This window comes from Triturus cristatus, chromosome 2_1, assembly GCF_964204655.1.
Source record: "Triturus cristatus chromosome 2_1, aTriCri1.1, whole genome shotgun sequence".
Classification (NCBI taxonomy): Eukaryota; Metazoa; Chordata; class Amphibia; order Caudata; family Salamandridae; genus Triturus; species Triturus cristatus.
In genome coordinates this window covers 962,602,955-962,627,035 of record NC_140581.1, presented here as the reverse complement: position 1 = coordinate 962,627,035, position 24,081 = coordinate 962,602,955, and the positions used below count along the sequence as shown (strand labels likewise).

The 24,081-nt window shown below is 44.7% G+C and overlaps 1 protein-coding gene across 1 annotated transcript in view; it reads left to right on the top strand.

Annotated features, from left to right (window-relative positions):
* The window catches only part of MPDZ (multiple PDZ domain crumbs cell polarity complex component), a 798,673-nt gene that overhangs the window by 520,097 nt on the left and 254,495 nt on the right, over positions 1 to 24,081 (top strand). The window contains exon 35 of the mRNA XM_085633687.1: positions 2,859 to 2,939. Within this exon, the coding sequence (XP_085489813.1) occupies positions 2,859 to 2,939 (81 nt within the window). The remainder of the gene's footprint in view (positions 1 to 2,858; positions 2,940 to 24,081) is intronic.

Below are 24,081 nucleotides of genomic sequence, written 5' to 3'. Positions count from 1 at the left end.
CTCCTGTTTCCAAACCCTCCGCCTCCTACGCAAGACCTTCAAATGGATCCCCCTCGAGCACAGAAAGACTGTCACTCACGCCCTCATCACCAGCAGACTCGACTACAGCAATGCACTCTACGCCAGAATAAACAAAAACCTCACCCGCAAGCTGCAAAACATCCAGAACACCGCTGTGAGACTAGTTCTCAACCTGCCAAGACACTGCCATATCTTCCAGCACCTGCGCACACTCCACTGGCTCCCTATCGAGACTAGAATCACCTTCAAGATCCTCACCCATGCACACAAAGCCCTCCACAAGACCGGACCAGCATACCTGAACAGCCAACTCAAATTCCACGTACTCCAAAGGACCCTACGATCAGCCCAGCTCTCCTACGCTGTGGTCTCCCACGCCAGAAAGACCAGATCAGGAGGCCGCTCCTTCTCGTTCCCCCCGGCCAGAGCCTGGAACGCCCTACCGCTCCACCTCAGACAGACATCACTCCCCATCTTCACGAGAAACCTCAAAACTTGGCTCTTCGACAGACCCCCTCCTTGATGTACTGGAACCTGCATCACCCCTCCTCCCCAGCGCCTTGAGACCCTTACGGGTGAGTAGTCGCACTTAACAAACATGTGATTGATTGATTGAGAGGCTCTCCCTCAGTTTCAGCTGAATAATGTGTCAAGCGCATCCTTGACTCTTATGTTAGCGGCTGGTTGCAGATTCTAATGAATCCAGACAGGCCCATATCACTACTCCTAGTCCTCACTCGCAAGGGTCAAGCAGCCGCTCTCCTCTAAGGGGTAGTACAATTGCAGTCTTCCCATCAGTGCACAGTAACAATGTGTCTGATAGCCTAGGTTTGATTCTGCTCTTTGAGGGGAAGAGCAGAAAAAGTGTTATGGTTCTGATCAGTGGTCTAACTGATCTTGTGCTTCAGGCCATCTTCCAAAGTTAGGGTAAATATGAAGAACTGAAGCACCAATTTGTATTCACTTAGGATGGTCAGTGGAGGAGGACATTAGAATAGTCCCTTGTTATTAAGAAACAATGAGGCTGACACCAACAGGTCAAATATGAAACACTGCATACTCGCTAAGAGAGGTCTCTTCAATTTCCAAGGGCTACCAAAGAAGGACAAAGAAAAAGGCCATATTGATTTATTTTGAAGCAGTACCGTAACAGACATTCCTATCAAATTGAAGTTATCTCCGGTAGATTAGGAGGTAGCACTGCCAAAACAATAAAATGCATTACAGTCAGTCTGTTTTGCCACCAATCTTTTGTCTAACAATAACTTTATGGGTAGTGGTACATTTCTTGTGTATACCAGGCCTTTCTGAGCCATGTACTGTGCATGGTAAGCACAGCAAATTATCATGGAACACCTCCTGCAGTTTCACATATTTCTGTCACAGGGACAAACAGAATGGAATCAGAAGCGGGATTACAAAGTTGCCTGCATATTGCAAGGATTTTGATCCATACACCATTTTTTACGATTTATTCTATGAATATTTCTATAGGGCTATTGTCTCCAGCCGTCTACCACCTTACTGTTCACACCAGATCAGCATAGTTGTAATATAGTTCACAGATTTTAACTCTTATTCCCATAGCTTAATTTTGTTGTCCCTGAAGTGGAGAACCATCATTTGCCACTGTCGCCATGCTGTACCCACACTCCAATACACTGGAATTTGTTCTGCAAACATTGAGCCCTTTCCAGCTGATTCACAGCCATGGAAGGTTCTTAAGGAAATGGAAAAGAATATGCATCTGTTATATATCAGTTCTTTGCCATCACCTGTGCTAAGGCAAGATCAGTGAAACTATAGTCCTTTTTGACCACTTGTTTTTAAGGGTTGTTCTGAAAGGACATCTTAATGACCGATCCTATGCTTAAGGACTATGGACCAGATGTAGGAATGCCTTTTCTGGTCGTAAACCCTTTGTTTTAGTAAATCATGCTCTTTACCAGAAAAAAATGTGTTTTCGGATTGAACTAAACCCATTTAACAATTTGGTTACATATAACTGAATCTCTAAATGGGTTTAGGAAACTGTTAGGAATCACTTATTTGAAAGGGGTATGTTTAGGTGTGTCCCTTCCAAATAGTGATTCCTATGGAATCTATTAATGTTGAGAGCTAAAAATCCAGTTACGAAACATCAATATTTTACCAGCTACTGAAAGGTAGTAGTAACCCGTTTGTAAATGAGAAGGGATCCTTAGGAGACCCTGTTTCCTTTGTGAATGGTGAAAAAAACATCTTTTTGATGTAACCTACTCTTAAAAAATACCTATTTTTTTCCAAACACATCCTGTCTTCCTTTAAAGAAAATGATTGCATTTAATAGAAAGATTTGTTTTTTTAAAAGATTGGTAATTTTAAAGCAACTACAAACGAGGTAGTTTGCTGACCCCAGCAGGCCACCATCCCTGTCAAGGTAGCGAATCATAGTGAGTCGCAATTCTCAACCTCTCTCAATACCATTCATGAGATAGGTCTAACTGCGACCCACAGCATTTCAGTATTTTGTGAACTGACCTATTAGTACAAATGTCGTACGCAAAATGTTGTAGAATTCACAAAACAGGTACACAAATTGGAACAACTTTTTGTGAACACTATCTTAGTACATGTGGCCCAATTTACCAATATTGTTGTGCACAGAGAGGACCATGGACCAACTGTAAGTAGTGTATAAACTAATAATACTGTACAACGCACTGTGTTTTCGGCTTCTTCTTACATGCAAATGAAGCCCACAATTAAAATGTTGACGTTTGCATGAAAAACAAATTTGTGCGGGATGCAGATGTAACTGGTCTGTGATATTTTTTTATTTTTTATTTACCTTTCAGTTTGATGAAAGTTCTACAAGTTTTGTGGCAACTGCAGACTACAGTTCATTCAAAAATGTCCAAAATGTTGTTCTACCCAAGGTAAAATTTGCCCTTTGATTGTAGTTTGTTTATAATACAACCGGCTCAGTAAATTTCAATGCAATGTTTATCACAAATAAATGTTTGCTTGGAGCTTCTGTTCATTGCTTTGTTTTGATTTTGTGATCTATATATTATTATGTGTGACTGCCATCCGTTTCAGTTCTCTTGGCCAGATAAACTCTTCCAATTACATGTCAATTATGAAAAAAGATAAATAAAAGAAAAAAATGGTCGTAAAAGTCTAACTTTGCTGGCTTGCATTGTATAGCTGTTTGGTTAATTGATAAGAATGAACTCAAAAAACAGAGAAGTTAAACATTAAGAATTATCTACGTGTTGGCTTTCTATGGCCTTCCTGAAGTGTATATGTCATGAGAAACAGCACATTGTAGCTTCAGATTGTGCATTTGTTTTAAAGTAACCATTTCAGGTTTGGGACCAATTATATATATATAATATTAATCCTTATTATGTTGGACTGACGTGTATTCGGTTTCCCATACCAAATTAAAGCATCAATACAGCCTGGCAGGACCGCACTGGGGAACCAAAAGCAGCCTTTGCAAAGATGAATAACTGAGTCCCTCTCCCTTCGTCTAATTGCACTGTCTCTTTCTTTCTTTCTTTCTTTCTTTCTTTCTGTCTTTCTTTCTTTCTTTCTTTCTGTCTTTCTTTCTTTCTTTCTTTCTTTCTTTCTTTCTTTCTTTCTTTCTTTCTTTCTTTCTTTCTTTCTTTCTTTCTTTCTTTCTTTCCTTCCATCCATCCATTCCTTCTCTCCTCTTGTTGTTCTTTCTGTGATCGCTTTCTCTCTACCATCCTCCTCTCTCCCTCCCTCTCTTTCTCTTAAAAGCTCCCCGTGCCTGCTGCAAATTTACCTCTGGGAGCTAGGAAAATTGAAAGAAGCACCAGGGGCAGCCCTGGAGTGTCCACACAGGCCTTCAAAGGCACCAGCCCACTTGGGAAATGCCATGTGGAATAAAAGGCCTGTCTAGCCCTGCATTTTAGCAGGTGAAAAATCTCATGTTCTTATTAGATGTCACAATTGGAACCACTAAAACGTCATTCTTAAAGGTGCATATTCCATTGCCACCACTCTTTATGTGCTGTTTTTGGAAACGTTTGTGATATTAGGTCTGCAAAGGCCACACATAGGGATAACACTTTGATAAGCTGAAGTAAGACAGCGGTTTTAGAGCACTATCTATTGCTTTTTTCTGCCTACATGGGACAGGTTTATTTATTGTTTTTATATGTAGCACTGAAAATCCTTGCACCGGTCTGGACCATACAGACTACACCAGGTTCCTCAGAGTGGAAATTGAGAAGCTGACGCAACCACATGCCCTCGAGTAAGGAAGGTAGAAGATGAGTTTGCCTCGGACAGGCTACTGATTGACAGACTGTGGGGGTGCATTCATAAGTGCACTGTGAGAGAGCAAAGTTACACCACTTTAGATTATGTCAACAAGGGTATTATATGTGTCCTCAAAATGTCTTTTCTGTTGAAGCTATTGCCTGAGACGTTACAGAATTCAGCTGGAAGTGTTTTGGGAAGGGGGGGTGGAATGGAGCAAATCTAGTGTCACAAGGAAGAAAAGCCATACAAATGAAATCATAGACAAATTGAAGAAAGTGACATAAGACTTCCAGGAGGAAAATTAGAAAATATGAATGGATAAAATGAAAACGAAAAAAAAACAACAGACACAGTGCTAGCTGTTTATGTGTCCATGCTCTTTTAGTTCCCAAATGAAATGTCACTTTGTAATGTTGGCACTGTTTCACAGGGTGTGAGGTTCAAAGCTGTTGTCACTGTGTTTCTGTTCCGGGTCTATTTGTAATAAAGTTTTTGCACATAGCTAATTTTCATCTCTTTTATGGCCATTTATGTGGTTTTTATCTCTGACAGTTATGATATTCTTTGACATTGAAAGGCTTGTGCAGGGTATGATGATGTGAAGGGGGAGATTTTGGTACAATTTATAGGCATGCACTTTCATGATCTGTCTGGGGCCATCCAGATTAGCTTGCAATTGTAATTGCAAATTATATTTATAAAGCACCTTTGATGAGGTATTGAAGCCGTTTGTGATGAGTAGCACGCTACTCTGGAACCCCGGGTTAGAGGTAAATAGGTTATAGATAAGTAATATCCCTTTCTTTTCCTTATAGGATTAGTTGTGTTAAGTTTATGCCCTTGAGATTTCATCATTTTCTCTAGGATAGGTATCGGTTAATTGAATTAGATTAGTAAAGGGAATATACAAGGAGTTATTAGGAGTGTTTGACATGTATTCTTGTTAGTTGGATGAGTTGGAAAGAAAGAGAGAAGAGTTTGGAAAGCATGTTTAGGATGCCATTGTAGTCAGAAAGGTATTGGGTTGAGTCAGAGTATGGGGAAGGGTTTTTTATAATAGAAAAATGAATATATACATGTATGCATACAATCCATAAAATATATACATCCACCCCTCAAAACCCACGTCAAGAACCTCGGGATCGTCATCGACTGCAAAATCAACATGACAGCCCAAGTCAATGCTGTCACAGCCTCATGCTTCCATACGTTGAAAATGAAATGCTTTCAAATGGCTCCTAATCAGCACCCATAAAACCTCCAGAGGCTCAGGTCAAAAGCAAGCTGGACTACAGGAACACCCTCTATGCTAGGATCAATAAAAAACTCACCGGATGGCTGCAATCCATTCCAAACTTTGCAGACAAAATCCCTCTCAAGCTCCAATGCCGAATGCACATCCACCACTCCTGAAGGAGCTCCACTAACTCCCCATGCACAAACGAGTACATTTCAAAATCCTCACCCACGTTTTCAAGACTCTACATAACACTGGCCCAGCATACCTCAACAATCGCATCTCTTTTCAAAAACCTCTGCTTGTCTGGACAGCTGCTCTGCGCCAGGATACCACTCTGGATGATAGTGCACTTTACAAATCTGCATAACATATATGTACACTTATAATAATATCTTACTTTAAATTTAAAAACGTGTGCCCCTGCCATGCACAGTTTGTCATCAGTGATATAATTTCAGTTGTTGTAGTGAGTTTATCAGTAATGTCATAAAACATGTGTTGAGTTATGTAATATGTGAGGTAATAATCAGTGCAAGGCGGGGGCACGAGTTATAGTTACTTTACAACACAAGTTACAGTCACTTGAGATAACTATACCTGGTGAATTGCAGTGGTTTTATTAATTTAAAACGGTATGTTTTAAGTGACATTTTCACCAAACTATAACGGGCCTTTAACCTGTGGCTTTTTCAGTGAATTTCTAAGGGTTTATTTTATGTAAACTAATATATAATTACAGTTCCCTACTATAATATCACCTTAAACTTTGTTTTTCATCAGTGATTTTACCTTTTTTCTTTACATAAAGTAATAGTTATTACCATACTTAAAACCAACCCCCACCAGGCAATGCACTAAACCCTCCATGGGCAGCCAACCGCCCACTGTACTTGGCCTTCTGGCATGCGCAGCATGCAGTTGGTCTCACAGGTCCTGGCCACACTCAGGCAAACTTACTGATTTTGTCAGAGTCAAAATATAAAAAGTGAGGCTATTGGATTTATCAAGGAGTGAGCATATCAATATATATATAAAGCAGATGTATCATCTTTCTGCTAAATTCACAATTATTTTTCATCTAATGTAAATCTCAGTAATTCACACAATGCAGTGTTTAATAATAGTGATTATTATAAAAATATTTAATGAACTTTTAATTAAAAGCTGCCCCCTCACCTTAAAATATATGAAGGACCCGAGGTTGGGGCCCATGAGGCTTGTTGTGACCTGGGTAGGGAAGCTGCATGCTCCTCCCCTTAATAAAAACCAAAGGCCGTGAGGGATAGGATCCCGGGGGCCCAGTAGTGGCTCGGGGAGGGGGGGCCATGTGTTCCCCTCGTCTTTTTAATATTCAACACTTGGGGATGGGGTCCCTGGGTCCTTAACTGGCTCAGTGAGGGGGGTTATCCACCCTCTTCCCATTTCATTGATGTTGCTGGCCATAGGGGTGGGGTCTCTGGGGCCAAACACAGCTTAGGAAGGGAGGCCCATTAGGCTGATTTTCAGCTAGCAGGCTCTCTATACAGAATACCCCCTTGTGGATATAACTAGTTCACTCGCACACTCGCTGAAAAGAATCATATCAACGTGTCTTCGCTCTGTGTTTAAGCAGACAAAAGCGAGCAGACCCTTGCTTCATAATCCTGCTCACAATGGAGCCTAGCTATGCACTTTTCTGGTGTTTTTAGGGGTTACCTGAGTACGTACCTTATTTTACCCCACTCTATGGCACTGTACAACACTCCACTCTACGCAGCCCCACTCTACCAAACTCTACTCCACTCTATGCAACTGCCCTCTACAAGAGTCTACTACACTTTATGCCACAGTACAATGCTGTACTCCTCTCTTTGATCCTACACTACCCTGTTCAATCCTCTGCTCCACTCTATGCCCCTACACCCTAGTGTACAACACTCTACTCAACTCTAAGACACTTTTTAACAGTCTGCGACACATTTCACTGTGTTGTACATGACGCCACTACAATGTATAACATTTTGCTTGACTCCACACTATGCCTATCCACTCTAGTGCACTCCACTGTACTAGGCAACATGCCACTGCAGTGTATATCAATTTACTTCACTGTACGCTACGCCACTCCACTCTACTCTGACACTCTACTCCACCCCACTCTACTGCACCCTACTCCTTTCTACAACACTCCAATGTTCACCACTCCACTGTACACCATTTCACTGTAGGCCAGTCCCATGTACCACACTCCGCCCTACTCCACTCCACTCTACAACACTCTCCTCCACTTTACTGAACCATGCTTCAAAAAATGACACTCCACTCGGCATCAGTAAACTCTACGATTTGAAACAAACTTTTATTAAAAATTAAAAACCAGTGAACTTCAACGAAAAAACAAAAGTTTAAGTTAGGACAGCTTTATTTATTCTTTCTATACAAACCAAACTTCAAATACACAAACATTACAAATTCAAAATTTCTAGTCAAAGCCTATCTTGATAATTTACGCACCACCTTTAAATAAATATAACTTTCTTTATTGTTCATTTACAAAACAAACTTAAACCATACAAACATTAACATTTCTAAACTTACACCTTTAATTTGGAATTTATGCAATATCTTCAAATCATTTTAACTCATGCACCTCCACAATGTATTCAACTTGGTAGCCACTTTAAATTAGCTATAACTTGCTACTTTACCATGCACTGTGTTGTCACAAAAATGTGATTTGCGATCTCATAACTGTTCTTATAAATACTGTTATTTTAAATAACATAAGAAATATAATACAGAAGGGTATATGCAGTGCAGGGAGAAAACATGAATTATAGTTGAATATATGTATATACGTTTGATGGCATGTGTGGCTGTAGATACACATGCTTAGCACAAATCCTTCATCTAGTGTTGGCCTTGGAAGTGTGGAAGCTGTTTAACATGGCAGAAGTTCTTCGAGTCATGAGTTATAGTGAATCCTCCTCTTGCTTGCATTGCGCATGGTCGGGAAACAACCTTTACAACGCAACTATCACATCGCACTACACTTACAACGCAGGCATTACAACGGAGCACCCTTTACAACGCATGACACTACAACGCATACCATTACAACGCATACCATTACAACGCAGACACTACATCGCATGTCACTACAACGCAGGCATTACAACGCATACCATTACAATGCATACCATTGGAGTTAGAATATTAATTTTTAACCCCTACACTATCCAACACTTACCCTACTGTTGCACCCCCTGGAGTTAGAATAGTAATTTTTACCCCTATACTATCCAACACTTACCCTACTGTTGCACCCCCTGGAGTTAGAATAGTAATTTTTACCCCTATACTATCCAACACTTACCCTACTGTTGCACCCCCTGGAGTTAGAATAGTAATTTTTACCCCTATACTATCCAACACTTACCCTACTGTTGCACCCCCTGGAGTAAGAATAGTAATTTTTACCCCTATACTATCCAACACTTACCCTACTGTTGCACCCCCTGGAGTAAGAATAGTAATTTTTACCCCTATAGTATCCAACACTTACCCTACTGTTGCACCCCCTGGAGTTAGAATAGTAATTTTTACCCCTATACTATCCAACACTTACCCTACTGTTGCACCCCCTGGAGTAAGAATAGTAATTTTTACCCCTATACTATCCAACACTTACCCTACTGTTGCACCCCCTGGAGTAAGAATAGTAATTTTTACCCCTATAGTATCCAATACTTACCTTAAATGCAATGTAACATTATGCGTTGTAATGGTATGCGTTGTAAAGGTAGTATGCGATGTAATGGAATGCGTTGTAAAGGTAGTTTTTTAAAATGCGTTGTAGTGTCATGCGATGTAATGGAATGCGTTGTAGTGGATGTTGCGTTGTAAAAATTGCGTTGTAAGTGCATGCGTTGTAAAAGTATGCGTTGTAACGTCATACATCCCGCATGGTCATCGACTCCATTGTTAGATTGTTTTTTTTTCCCACCGTCGGGTTCGGTCATGTGTTCCTCTGCTCCGGTCGACACGTCAATAGGATTCTTTTCTATCACCGTTGGTATTGTTATCGATCAAGATTCATTATATCATACATCTAAAATAGTCTAAGAGAGATTTAATTCCATTCTGCCCTTACCGGCCTTTGCTCTTCGGGGTGGAAATTCTCTTCAACGTTTTTTCATATACAGAAACTACTAAAGGGCATGGAACAGACACCTTTTAAATTCTGCCTTTCCTGTCATTCGAAATGCCCTCATACCGATGTACACAAAGTGTGTAATTCCTGCCTCCCACCGGGTCATCAAGGACAAAACTGCGAGGCCTTTCAATCCTTCAGGTCACAGAAGACACTTGGGGACCGTAAAGCAAGAAGATTGAAAATGTCTCGATACAGCATCGATGATACACCGGACATTTTCGGTTTGGAGGAACCGGAAACAGAAATGGAAGCACATCTGTCAGCTGCAGATGAGGGTACTTTCTTTCAAGAACAAAGCTCCGACTCTGATGCAGAAACCCTTACACCTGGGGTAACAAACCGCATATAAAATGCCCCAAAAAGTTGCATCCAAGGTACAAAAGTCTGCTGTTGGGCCTCCACTGCCTTCGGGCATTGGTCGGCGCGAGCCACTGATCACGGAAAGTCTGGCCTTAGCTCAGCTCCAAAAAGACAGTCAAAGACAATCGAACCGCAACAGTCCACCTCCGAATCGAAAAAAATCTTCATAGCCGAAAACATCCAAAGTAGACGCGTCCACATCTTTGGTACTGAAACCTTCGGACTCTAGCTCTATATCTAAAGCCTCGGATCCTAAACACTCGTCACCCAGGCATACAGGAGATAAAATAGAGTTCAAAAAAACATACAGTTGACCATTCTTCAGAGGAGGTTCAACCAGTCTTTCAAAAATTGCAACAGCAATTGGACAATAAACAAAAACATCTACTAATTCATCTAGATGCAGGAAGAATACTTACTAGACCACCTCAAGAACATGTATTCCTGCAAAAGAAAAGAAAACAGAAGAAAGCCACCAGTCCACTTAGGATTACTCCTCCTCCAATACCACATACATCTTCACTTCAACAGTCTCCAGACAATGAGGATATACACTCAGAAGGGACAATACACTCTTTTACAGGAGATGGGGATGATGATCAGTACACACTACCCCCACAAGATGACTGGGACACATTTGACACAGATCCTCCTGATGACACGGATCCAGACCTTTAGCCGTCTAAACCCTCTCTACCAGGTCATACCACTACATATTATGACCTTATAAATAGAGCAGCAATTTTTCATAAGGTACCTTTGCATACTGAGGAAATAGAGGATGACTTTTTATTTGAAACTTTTTCCTCCAGACAAAAATCAACCAAATATCAACCAATGGTAAAGGTTATGCTTAGAAATACTCTTGATATTTTTAAAGAGTCCTTAAAATGTAGAATTCTCACTCCAAGAGTGGCCAGAAAATGTTAACCTTCCCCTACAGACCCTATCTTCATTAGGGCTCAGCTTACACCCAATTCCTTAGTAGTTGCAACAGCATGTAAAAGAGTAAATTCTCAAGCAACTGGTGAGGCTCCACCACCAGATAAAGAGAGCAAAAGTATAGACGCAGCAGGGAAATGGGTTGCAGCACAATTTTCTAATCACTGGAGAATTGCCAACTCTATAGGTCTGTTATCAAGTTATGACAGGTCACAGTGGGACGAGATGGAAGACATTTTACAAGAACTCCCAGAACAATACAAAAAACGGGCATACCAAATTACATCAGAGGGAAAACTTATATCAAACACAAACATAAGGTGCACCCTTGATGCAGCTAATACAGCAGCTAGAGGAATACATACCAGCCTTATGCTAAGAAGACATGCATGGCCAAGAGTATCTGGTAACCAGAGGTGCAAGAAAAGATTATAGGTCTTCCTTTTAATGGTGAAAACCTTTTTGGTCAACAAGTGGACACTTACTATAGGAAATCAAAAGAGACAATGAGACTTCAAAGTCAATGGGAGCACTGCAAACGCAGTCTCAAAGGGGCACTTTTCGTCTCTCTACATATCGTGGAGGATCTAAAACAACCTCCACAAACACATCCACTCCTTTTAACAAAAGCCAAACTCAAACAAGTCCCCAAAGAGGATATTATAGAGGGTCCTACAGAGGAAATAAAACAGGGGTCGAGGAGGTTTCAACGAAATCATTTCCTCTCCTACAACAAGTTACTCAATTACCATTCCCCCGATCACATAACACCTGTCGGGGTAATGAATGAAAGGAGACTTGTAAACGCGCGACTTAGCCCGAAGGCATCAAGGCGCCTAACCAAAACAGTTCAAAAAGTAAGGCAGATCATGTCTAAGCGTAGGCATTGGCGAATAACCATGTCTTAAGGGCCTTACTAAAAGCCTGCGCAGAAGGAAGAGATTTAATCTCGAAGGGCAGAGTGTTCCACAGCTTAGGAGCGAGAGTTGAAAAGGCTCTGCCTCCCCACTTAGCTTTACGTATCCTGGGAACTAAAAGCAAGAACTTGTTGGACGACCGGAGGGTTCTAGAAGGTGTATAAGGGACCAACAGATCTTTCAAGCCTCCGGACCGATTAGTGGCCAGGGCTCTGTAAATCAGAGTCAGGGACTTAAAGGATATCCTGGCCTCAATTGGGAGCCAGTGTAGGGTCCTTCTTGCCGTGTAAGCAGAGGCCCGTTTGGGCAGGTCCAAAACCAATCTAGCGGCAGCATTCTGCACCATTTGGAGACGGGTTACCAGGCCATTGTTAATGCGTAAATAAAGAGCATTACAATAGTCGAGTCTGGAACCTATCAGTGCCAGGACTATTTGTTTCCTGGCCTGGAAAGACAAATAGTGCCTAATCTTCCGTAGGATGTTTATGAGGCCCCAGCAGGTGGAGATGGTCCTCTTTACCTGTTGATCCATCCTCAGGAGGGGGTCGATCAAGACACCTAAGTTTTTGGCCAGAGTCGTCGGTGAGGGGCACACCCCCATAGTGGAAGGCCACCAATCAGCCGACCAAAAATCCTCCTTTCCCCCAAACACCAGAATCTCTGTCTTTTCTCCATTGAGCTTCAATGAATTACAGACCATCCATTGAGCGACTGCCTTCATACAGTTTTTAAAATTAGAGGCAGCCAAGATAGCAGGTTGGGTAAAAGACAGCAGAATCTGTGTATCGTCGGCATAGGAGATTACCTCCATCCCAAAAGATCTAATAAGCCTGGCAAGTGGGGTAACATAGATGTTAAAAAGGGTCGGACTTAATGCCGACCCCTGAGGGACCCCACAATGCACAGGAAGGGATGGAGCTTTACTCTCTGTTCCCTCTGATTCAGGAAGGATGCCAGCAGACTAAGTGCCGTTCCTTCCACCCCTATCTCACTCAGCCTTGATGTTAGAACTGCGGGAGACAGGGTATCGAACGCAGCCGAGAGATCCAACAGGATAAGGAGAGTGGTCAGTCCCTTGTCAACCCTGGTGCGGATGGTGTCAAGCACGATGGTAAGGGCAGATTCGGTGCTGTGTTCTCTCCTGAATCCGTGCTGCGAATGGTCTAAACTATCATGGGTTTCCAGAAAGTCGACAAGATGCTTATTTAGATGAATTTCCAGCATCTTGGCGGGAGCTGGGAGCAGCGAGATGGGGTGAAAGTTTTTAAGCACACCCGGATCAAGTGTGGATTTTTTTAAGAGAGGTTTGACCACCGCTTTCTTCCACTGAGGGGGGAAGGTCCCTTCCTTCATTGCCCCATTCATCACACCCAATAAGGGCGGGAGAAGACAATCCTTGCACTGTTTAAGAAGTTTAAGAGGGCAGGGGTCTAAAGGGGACCCCGACCTAACCTTGGCCAGGAGAACTTCAAGATCCAGAAGGGAGAGGGATGGAAAACTGGACAGACTTCCAAGGGACACCTCCTCAGGTAAAGGTAACAAGGTAATAAGAGAACCTGTGGAAGTGGATAGAGTCGCCTTTTGTAGCTCTAACGCTGAGTGAATATCCACAATCTTGGTGTTGAAAAATTGTGCAATATCATTACATAGCTGTTGTGAGCTAACCACCGGGTCTGGCATCTTTAATGAGATGAGCGTGTCAACGATTTTGAAGAGGTCTTTGGGTGAAGAAAGAGAGGAGGTAAGGGAGGTGAAATATTCTTGTTTGGTTTTTATTACCTCCTTCTTATATGTCTTCAAAAGAATGTTGTGTCTGTCCCTCTCACGCAAGTCCCAACTAGACCGCCAAAGACGTTCCTGTCTCCGTAATCCCTGCCTGAGCAGTCTTAATGATTCAGAGAACCAGGGGGCCGAGGGGGTTCTTCTGGCAGAATAGCACAGAGTGGCCGGTGCAAGTTCATCAAGGGCTGTTGTAAAGCCGTTCTCCAGCCTCTCCACTGCCGAAGTTACGTCCTCCCCAGGGGTAAGACTACAACAGTTCTTTCCATATGGGTAAACATCACATCAGATCAATGGGTGTTGGATGTTATCCAACATGGTTATTGACTGGAGCTAACTTCAATTCCTCCACACATGCTACTTCGTTTTCACAAAATGTCTACACAACATTAAAACCTGTTAAAAGAAGAAATTCAAGCTCTATTAAAAAAAGGAGTAATATAATCAGTGCCAATACAACAACAGGGAAAGGGGGTTTATTCCCTTTACTTTCTAATTTCCAAAAAGGACGAAACTCTTAAGACCCATATTAGAGCTCAGACTTCTAAACAGGTATATCCTATCAGAACATTTTCTTATGGTCACTCTTCAGGATATAATCTCACTTCTCCAAAAAGGAGATCTTATGACAGCATTGATTCGAAAGGATGCATATTTCCACATTCCAATTCATCCAGCACACAGGCAATATTTGAGGTGTGACTTCAACCGACAGCACTTTCAGTTCAAAGTGCTACTGTTCAGGGTCACCACTGCCCCCAGAGTATTTGCCAAATGTCTGCCAGCAGTAGTAGCCCATTTAAGGAGACAAAATATACATGTATTTACATATCTAGGCGATTGGCTTATCAAAAGCAACACAAATCGCACATGTTTGCAAAGCACTCAAACAACAATCAATTTACTGCACAAACTAGGTTTCACAGTAAATGCAGTAAAATCACACTTACAACCACTACAAATACAGCCTTATACATTGTCAGACAGGAGTAGCTTATTAAAATGCAGCCAGAATACAAACTTTTAAAAATCCGGTGCCACTATTTCAGCCCTAGAAACAATTATCTGTGAGAACAGTTATGTGTCTCCTAGGAACTATTGCCTCATGCATAGTCATTGTACCTCATGCTAGACTAAATATGTGTCCTCTACAACAATGCCTGGCACACCAATGGTCTCAAGTGGAGGGTCATTTGGACAATCTAGTGTTGATCAGCCATCAAGTTTGACAATCTTTCAATGGTGGAACTCTAACAAACTAGTACAGGGACGTCCTTTTATAGACCCAATTCCGCAAACGAACCATTACAACGGACGCATCAATGATAGGTTGGGGAACACATTTACGGGACATAACTTGCAAGGGCACTGGACACACAGTCAGTCTCTTCTATACATCAGTCAACTAGAACTCTCTGGCGATGAAAACATTCCTTCCTCACCTAAAAGACATGGTAGTTTTAATCAAAACATGACAACCATGTATTATCTGCACAAACAGGGAGGGACACAATCTCCACAGTGTCTCTGCTATTAAAAAAGATCTGGAAGTTTGCTCGACAGCACAGATTGACAATCATCTGGCTGAACTGGGGACAACCGAACATAGATCTATTTGCAACACAGCAAAATGACAAAACTTCGCCTCCTGATTCTAACATCCACAATCCAAGGGCAATGCATTATGGATGAATTGGTCAGGTATATTTGCTTACGCTTGTCCACTTTTCCCCCTTCTTCCATTTGTCATTCGCAAACTAAAACAGACATCCCTCACACTGATACTAATTGCTCCAACATAGTCCAGACAACCATGGTACACAACCCTGCTGGAGATGTCGGTAGTACAAATGTTACCCAAATGACAAGATCTGCTCACGAAGAACAAAGGAGCAATAATTCACCCAAATCCCAGATCTCTCGATCTTGCAATTTGGCTCCTGAAGTCTTAGAATTTGGATACCTAAACTTACCAAAAGAATGCATGGATATCCTAAAAGAGGCAAGAAGACCCACAACAAGAGCATGCTATGCAGCAAAGTGGAAATGTTTTGTTCATTACTTTCATTAAAAATACATTAATCCTATACAAGCATCACCTCAGAACATTAAAGGTTACATGCTTCATTTATAAAATGCATGTTTGGCTTTCACTTCTATTAAAATACATCTTACAACACTAGCTGCATATCTTCAGAATAGAGAACAAACTTCTCTATTTAGAATTTCTGTAATTATAGCCTTTTTACAAGGACTACACCAATGTGTAATTTAAATGTTGTGTTAACACAGTTACTGGGTCCACCATTTAAACCATTGCGTACATGCCAATTGCAGTTTCTATCATGGAAACTCACTTTTCTAATTGCCGTTACCCCACTAAGAAGAGTAGGGGAAATTCAAGCAGTAACTTTAGAAGAACCATTCTTTCAAGTAAGTAGATACAAAGTGGTTTTAAGAACTAACCCTAAATTCTTACCTAAAGTAGTATCACATGTTCACATGGCAAAATCCATAGAATTACCTATATTCTCCCCTCAACCAGAATCAGTAGCTGAAAGAGTGTTACATACATTAGAGGGCAAAAGAGCATTAATGTTCAATAGAAACAATCTTTCCGTAAAACCCAACAACTGTTTGTGTCATTTTCCAAACCACATATGGGTAAAGACATTTCTAAATCAGATAGCATGTTGAATAGGTAAATGTATCCAAACATGTTATGCTAAAGCCAACAGAACACTACCTTTTCCAACAAGAGCCCATTCTACATGGAAAAAAGGGGCTTCTATGGTATTTATAGGGATATTTCCCATAGCTGACATGGACTATTCCACATACATTTACAGAACACTATTGTGTAGATGTTATGGCAAGACAACAAGCAAATGTTGGTCAAGCAGTATTACGTACTTTATTTCAAACAAATGCGCCAAGCACAAGTTAATCACAGCTTACAGGGAGAACTGCTTTTTAGTCTATGTTAAGCATGTGTATCTGCAGCCACACATGCCATCAAACGGTGAATGTTACTTATCCAGTAATCATTTGTTTGTGGCATGTACTGCTGTGGATTCACATGTGCCCCCCCCTCCTCCCCTGTAACTTGTGCTCTTTGCATTTATATACATATATCATACATTCGCTACATGGTCACCTCTTTAGCATACGCTATCCTTTCACTCCATCCTCACCCGCCAAATGGAAAACAATCTAACAATGGAGTTGATGACCATGTGCAATCGAAGCTAGAGGAGGAGTCACTATAACTCGTGACTCGAAGAACTTCTTCCAAGAAAAACAAATTGAACACTTCCAAACTCAACACCAAATGGCGGACTTATGCTAAGCATGTGAATCTACAGCACTACATGCCTCAAACAAATGCTTACTGGTTAAGTAACATTCAAAATATATATATAAATATATATCTGATAGAGACTACTAGCCGCAGATTCCTGAACGTAGAATTATCCCGAGGCGTGAGACTGGACCCGGAAAATGTTCTTGTCCCAGCATCTCTGCGCGCCGAGGATCGGCACCACGTGACTCCGCCCCGCCGTCTTCCACGGGCGTGACGTCAGCCCCACCCCGGCACGCTGACTTCAGTTTCCTTCTTTTCCGCGTGCCACGTGGATCGGGATCGTGTCCGTGGCCTGTTTTCAGGCCTTCTTTTCACGCTTTGCGTTTCCTTTTGGGAACAGTGTGTGAATGCATTCGGGCTTCAAGACGTGCTCGTCTTGCACGCGCCAGATGTCGGCGACGGACCCTCACCCCATTTGTATGTGGTGTTTGGGGGTGCACCATGACTCCACGGACTGCGAGGCTTTTCAGCAGATGAAGCCAAAGTCCCGCTGGGAGCGCCGGATGAAACTCCTCTCGGCCCGCATTTCCAGGTCAGCGTCGTCACCGCGCCCATCCCCCGCGGAAGGGTTCAAGAACCGATGCTTCCGTCTCGATCATCGTCCCTCTCTGAGGCCGCAGGGGCGTCGCTCACCTGTTGGTAAGAGTTGCAGCTTGTCCCCGAGGCCTGGTCCCCACCCTGTGGGGGGTGCGGGTTCTCCCCAGGCCATGCGGCCTCAAGCGTCGCCATCCTACCTGCCGTTTCCCGGTGTCGGGGCGACCAGAGCCCAAATAGAGGCCTATGCTGCGGCCCTGCAGGCCTCCTTGGCTTCTTCTCTTCCTGGGACGTCTGTGGATCCCTTGCCATGTGCGGGGTATTCTGCGGAGTCACCGGCGGCTGCGGCTCCGGCCCCGGCGCCGACAGGTTCGGCTTCAGGTCTTGGAGATGTGGTGTCGTCGGGGTGCGGCCCTACGGGATTTCCTCCTTCGGACCACGGCGCCTATGCCTCGCCGCATACCCCCGTGGGTGTCCCTGTGGTGTCGTGGAAGGTTGCTGGGACTCGTGGCTCGTCCTCGAGTCCCCCTCGGTCCTCTGGGCAGGTGGCGGCCTTGTCCGAGGCTGAGCTGACACCGCTCAGGCGCTGGCGGCTGCTGGCCCTAACGGCGCCGGGGCGTGTCCCCGGGCCCCCCTCGTCTCTCCACGCAGGCGGCTGCCTCATCGGAGGTCGAGTCGGCACCTGTTCGGTGCCGTTCTTTAGCCGCCCGGTTCCGACCCAGCCCCGTTCTCCCGCTGCGCAGGTCGTGGCGGAGGTTGTCTCGGCGTCTCCTTCGGCGCCGGTCGACGTTTGCGCTGGCGCCAGTGGCGGACTCCACAGCGCCTTGCCGGCGTCAGGTCGTTGATTCGTCTTCGGAGGCCCCCTCTTCTCCAGAGGTTCGGCAACTTTTTGTCTCTTCTTCCCCGGAGACGGGACGCCGCGTTGTGGCCTTTTCCCCGGCGTCTTCCAAGGAGGGCTCTTCGCCTTCCCCGAGCCCACAGTCTTCCCCAGAGACACCTCAGGTTCCCCACTCATCGGTCAACCTTCCCCCATTCCGCGCTTGGCCTTTCTTCCTCCGGTTGGGCTGGGGGATGGCCGGCTTAACTTGCAGCCGTCGCCCATGGGGAAATTGCTCTCCCCACCGCGTTGCCCTATGGAGGCGAGTGCTGCTTCGCCCGGGCTGTCTCCACGGCCGCGGAAATTTTGCACATGGCGACCGGCTGCCCATTTCCCCGCGGATCATTTGCTGGAGGTTCTCCATCAGGACTCAGGTGGACAGGAGCTGCTTCTTCCCTTCGGAGCTTCGCTCCATAATTCTCTCTTGGGGCATCCTGCCACGGGGGACACGGTGCCCCTGCACCTCATGCACCGCCACCGTCCTGCTCCGCATGATCCTGTCTGCGTTTCCTTCCACCCTTCTGCCAAGGGCCCTCTTCTGCAGACTGCCTTTCCCTCCTTGCCATCGGTGTTGTCTCCTCCGTCACGGGAGGCCCGGTGGTTAGATTCATGGGGGCGTAACATCTTCTCCTCCTCCAGTGCTGCCATGCGGGCGCTCAAAACGCTTTGTGCGTTGGCCAGAGCCACTTCTTGCTTGTGGGATTCTGCGGAGTCCCTTCTGTCTTGCGCTTCTCAGGAGGGTGCCTGTGCTGATCTGCGGCACCATGTGTTGGATGGTTGGGAGCTGGGCGTTTATTCTTCGCTCGGCTCTGGATGTCTCTGAGGCACTTGGTCGCACCATGGCTTCTTCGGTGGCCCTCCGTCGCCTTGCTTGGCTGAGGGATAGTGTTTTCCCTGAGAATGTTAGGGAGCGTCTGGTTGACCTCCCTTTCAATGGCGCTCTTTTGTTTCACGCTCCGGCGGATTCTGCCATTCAGCGGTTCCTTGCGGGGCTTTGTCGTCCTCCTCCTCCTCCTCAATGAACCTGGATGTAGGTCCTCTGCTGTGTTCTGGGAGGTGTTCTCCCATTGTTTTCTGGGGTCGAGTGTTCGGTAGCCACGGTTGTGTGTTCTGTGTGGTGGGTGTGCCTTCAGGGTCCTTCGGTTGGCCCTTTGGTGCTGTTGGCTGCTGGTTCAGCCCCCCGCCTTTTTTTACTTGTGGTTTTGGCTGATGGTAAGCCTGTGTAGGTCCTGGGATTGGGCCGTTTGTGTCTTCTTAATTGGCTGCTTGACACGCCGTCTGCGGTTTTACCCGCCGGCCTTTCTGTTGTCCTCTGCTGCGCAATTTATTTCCTAAGAGGTGTTCCCATGTTTTCTTGGGACGCAGCATACCCTGTGTGGGGGTACTTGTAGCTATTACAGAGCTCTGTCATGTAGCATACCCTTTATGGGGTACTTGTAGCTATTACATAGCTCTGTCATGTTCTGGGGAGGTGTGGCCACCCCTTTCGGGTTCCTTGCTCTCCTTGGCGTCACGGTATATCGCTGGTGCAGTCTCTTTGACATTTGTCTTGGCGCGGCTTGCTTTGCGCCCAGGTCTGTCCATCTCCAGGTTCGCTACGTCACTCGGCCAGTCTGGCCTGCTGTCTGTGGCGTGGTGTTGTGGCGATTCCGCCCTTCTGTCTGGCGTTTCGGCCTGGTCCACTGTCTGGTGTTCCAGAGGGACTGGCTTTCCTTGGTTTCTGTGTTCTGGTTGACGGCCTGGGCCCGTCCTCCGTGTCTCTCTCTCTCTCTCTCCTTTTCTTCTGCCTGGTCCCACTTCTTTCGTGGGTCAGTATGTATATCGGGTCCGGCCCCTCCCTTGGGTGTGTTCTGGCCCTCCCTGGCCTCTGCCTTCGGCTTGCGCCTGGCTTGTTCTGGTGCACTGCTCCATGGTGTTGCCTGCTGCTGGCTGCGCCTGCCTGCGCATGCCTGCTTGTTCTGATCCACCGTCGTGGCTTTAATGTGTTCCCTTGTGCCCTAGCCCCTTGGTGCATCTGCGCTTTTCTTCTTACGCCTGCGCTATTGGCGGTGGGGCCATTCCTGCCTTGTCCGCTGCTTGCGGCCGAGGTGTGTTTGGCTATTTCCTATCACTGTGTGTGCTTCTTACGGCGGGCCCTGCCTCCGGTTCTATCTCTTCTCCCTGGGGTTTGAGGTGGTTCTGTTGTTCCTTGAGGCCCTTCAGGCACTGTCTGCCCCTGCGGGGTGTTGGGCGGTTCTCCCTTAGTTGGGGCTTGGGATCCCCTGGCCTTCCCTTCTTGCTCCTGTGACATGTCCCCTGTTGGGGCCCTGTGTCTCTCCTGCTGGGGATGGCTAGGGTATCTATTCTACGTTAAGGAATCTGCGACTAGTAGTCTCTATCAGATGTACAAGTTACTTTCCTCCAGTAACAATGTATCTGGTAGAGACGATTCTAGCCGCAGATTCCTTCACGACCCACCCTTCCTCTCTGTTCTGCGAGGACCCTCAGCTTGGTTTTCTGCACTCGCCTCCCTCTGGATGGCTTGTCTTCTGTGGGTGTCCCCTTCGCTTTCTTCCAGTCAGGCTGTCCGGTTCTGCTTGATTGTTCCACCCCCTTTTTCTTTTGATACAGGGATGGTTGGTTTCTGCGTGCCTTTGCTTTCCTCCAGTTGGTTTCTCTCCAGTGTAGGGGCCTCCTTTGGCTCTTTTTCCCTCTGTTTGTTTGGAGTTTCTGATCCCCGTGCGGTCTTCTGCGTTGGGGATTCTTTGCCTGTCCTTTGGCCTCCTGCCCCTTTCAGGGGATATGGCCCTCCTTGACTGTGTAGTCTGGGGGTGGATTGCTGTTTCTCCTCTGTTCCGGGCTTGTGGCCCTTCACTGTGTAGTCTGTGGCTGCAGCCTCTCTCTCTCTTTCTGTTCTGGCGCTTTCACATACTTGTGCCTCCAGAATGGCTATCGCCTTGGCTTGCTCGGTTGTTCTTCAGAGTGGTGCTCTGCTCTTTCCCTGCTATGGCTTCGCTGCTATGGCCTTCTGGTACTTTAGTGTCAACTGGTGCTATTGCCTTGGCTTGCACAGTTGTTCCTCAATGTGGTGCTCTGCTCTATCCCTGCTATGGCTTTGCTGCAATAGCCTTCTGGTACCTTGGTGCCAGCTGGTGCTGTTCCTCACCCTTTGTTTCTCTCTGTTTTGTTTCTCTGATTTTTTCGCACACTGTTCCCATGCTCTTCTCAGTTTTGTTGTGATGGCTCCGCGTAGTGGCGCGGAACAGTTCTCTGAAGCAAACTGACGTCAGAGCGCTGGGATGGGGCTTATGTGACCTCGCTGACATCACGCCCACAGAAGACAGCGGGGCGGAGTCACGTGGTGCCGCCCCCCGGCGTGCAAAGATGCTGGGGCAAGAAAATGTTCCGGGTCCAGTCTCACGCCTGGGGATAATTCTACGTTAAGGAATCTTCAGCTAGAATCGTCTCTACCAGATGCATCGTTACCGGAGGTAAGTAACTTGTATGTAGAGAGAGAGAGAGAGAGAGAGAGAGAGAGAGAGAGAGATGGATAAAGATAGACATGCATAGGCATTCACATATACATTCAAATAACGGTGCCCTCCCGATACATAGTATAGACCAATAGGCATATGTAGCTACCTATTACGATGTCCCTATGCATGGATATATAAAGGTGTATGGTATAAATAAGCATGCATTGTTCTAAACATCGCATCGTTATTTTCTTAGTGTGCTTACAATGTGTTAATCATACTACTGCTGTACATGTATTTTGTTGCGAATATTGGGATCATGTAGGGAAAAGCCAGCTTTGACTAGTTCTCTTACATTAAGATGGTTCTCAATGGGTCTCATTTTTGAGATTACAAATTTTGTAATTTAGCTGCTTGCACAGACAAGTATATTCCACCCATGTCTTTTTTTCTTGTACGCTTGTACACAGGCATTTTGAGATGGTATGCCAGTCTGGAAAGTAGGTATTTTTGTGGGATGTACCTTGTAATTTTCTTCGGGATGAAAAGTGGTCCTGTGCCAATTATTGCTTTATAGCTGATACAAAGCAGCTTGAAGGAGGATCTTCTGGTAACCAGAGGAGGACCTTCAAGACAGGAGAGATATATGCTTGGGGCTTTACATGTAGGAGTAGTTTGGCAAACGTTCTGAATTCTCAGTTATCTTCTCAGGGTTAATAAAGGTGAGCCATGATATAGACAATTAGCATAATCTTGTTTTGAAACAGCAAGAGAACATGTTGCTTGGACCTTGTGGAACAAACATAGGTGTTATAACTGGCATGGCCACTGAACTGATTTGTGGGGGACAAGGTTCAAAGGGGCAGCTGGCTGGTCTGCTAGTTTTGACAAGATCTTGAAATTAATTTGCCGATAGTTCTTTGAAGTGGTGCAGAGTCTGTGTCAACCTACCCCAGGAGGGGTTTGTTGTAAATGGGTTAGTGATGTCATTTTTTTGTCTGAGTGTAAATCCAACATGTCTGCTTTGGTTGACAGTCTGTGACAAAATTCCTGAGAAATGGGCCTTTGGTCTATTTTGGCGTAAAAAATTCTAGGATTTTGTTTTGTAAGTCTTGACTAGACCATTTTGGGTTATGGATTCTGCTCAACTAGTAGCTTTTTAAAAGCAGTGTTTTTTATTGTTAACCTGTACCTTCTGTTATGTCTTTGTAGGCTTAGGCTTCTTTTATCTTGAGGGTTGTTTTTTTTTTTTTTTTTTTTGAGCCAGGTCCGTTGAAGCTTCGTTATGTGAGCCAAATAAGGATTTCTTTTGTTCTGTTTTTGTGTTTTCTGTGGGATTCATATACCAAAAGCTTCATGGAGCCATCAATAGAGTTTTTTAACTCAACTTGTTACACGATCAGTATGTAGTTGTGGGTAAGCTGGGATTAGCTGTTTTGAGTTGTGGTGTCCTGTGTTGGTGCCGTAATGCTATGGAATGCAGCTACGTCTGGTTTAACGAAAATTGCATCTAATGTCTGTCATGCAATGTTTGTGGGTTTGGGACGAGTAGTTGTAGGTTGAGCGTGTCTAGGCCTGTGTTGATCAATCTGGAGCCTATCAGGTCTGTCAAACCATATGTTCAGGTCACGAAGAACGCAAAGGTTTGAATATTTGATAAGGAGGTTTAAACCTGTGCTTAGAAAGATGTCTGATAATATTCCATTGCTAGGTGGTTTTCTGTAAAGAGGGAGAAAGTTACAGGAAAAGGTTGGAGTTGGTTTGCATCAGACGAAGAGGACCTCACAACCTTGTAATTAAACATCTTCAGCTTTGGTAAGAGTTGTTGTTTACTTAAATGTGATGACTAAGCTCCCTCCTCTTTTGCCTAGGCAATGATGTGTAACAGTTTGATAGCCTTGTGGAACAGCTACATGCATTATTGGAGCCAGGTCTTCCCTCAGCCATGATTCAGTTATGAATTTGTAAGTCAGGGTCTGTGTCTGTCAAATAAGTCAAAGATGTGGTACTTATTTTTCGACGTAGAGTGAGCATTTATTAGTAGGCAGTTTAAGGAGAGGCTTTGGAGTTAGTGTGTTTTTGCGCTGGAGGAGAGTGAGTATTGTCCTTTGCTGGAGGC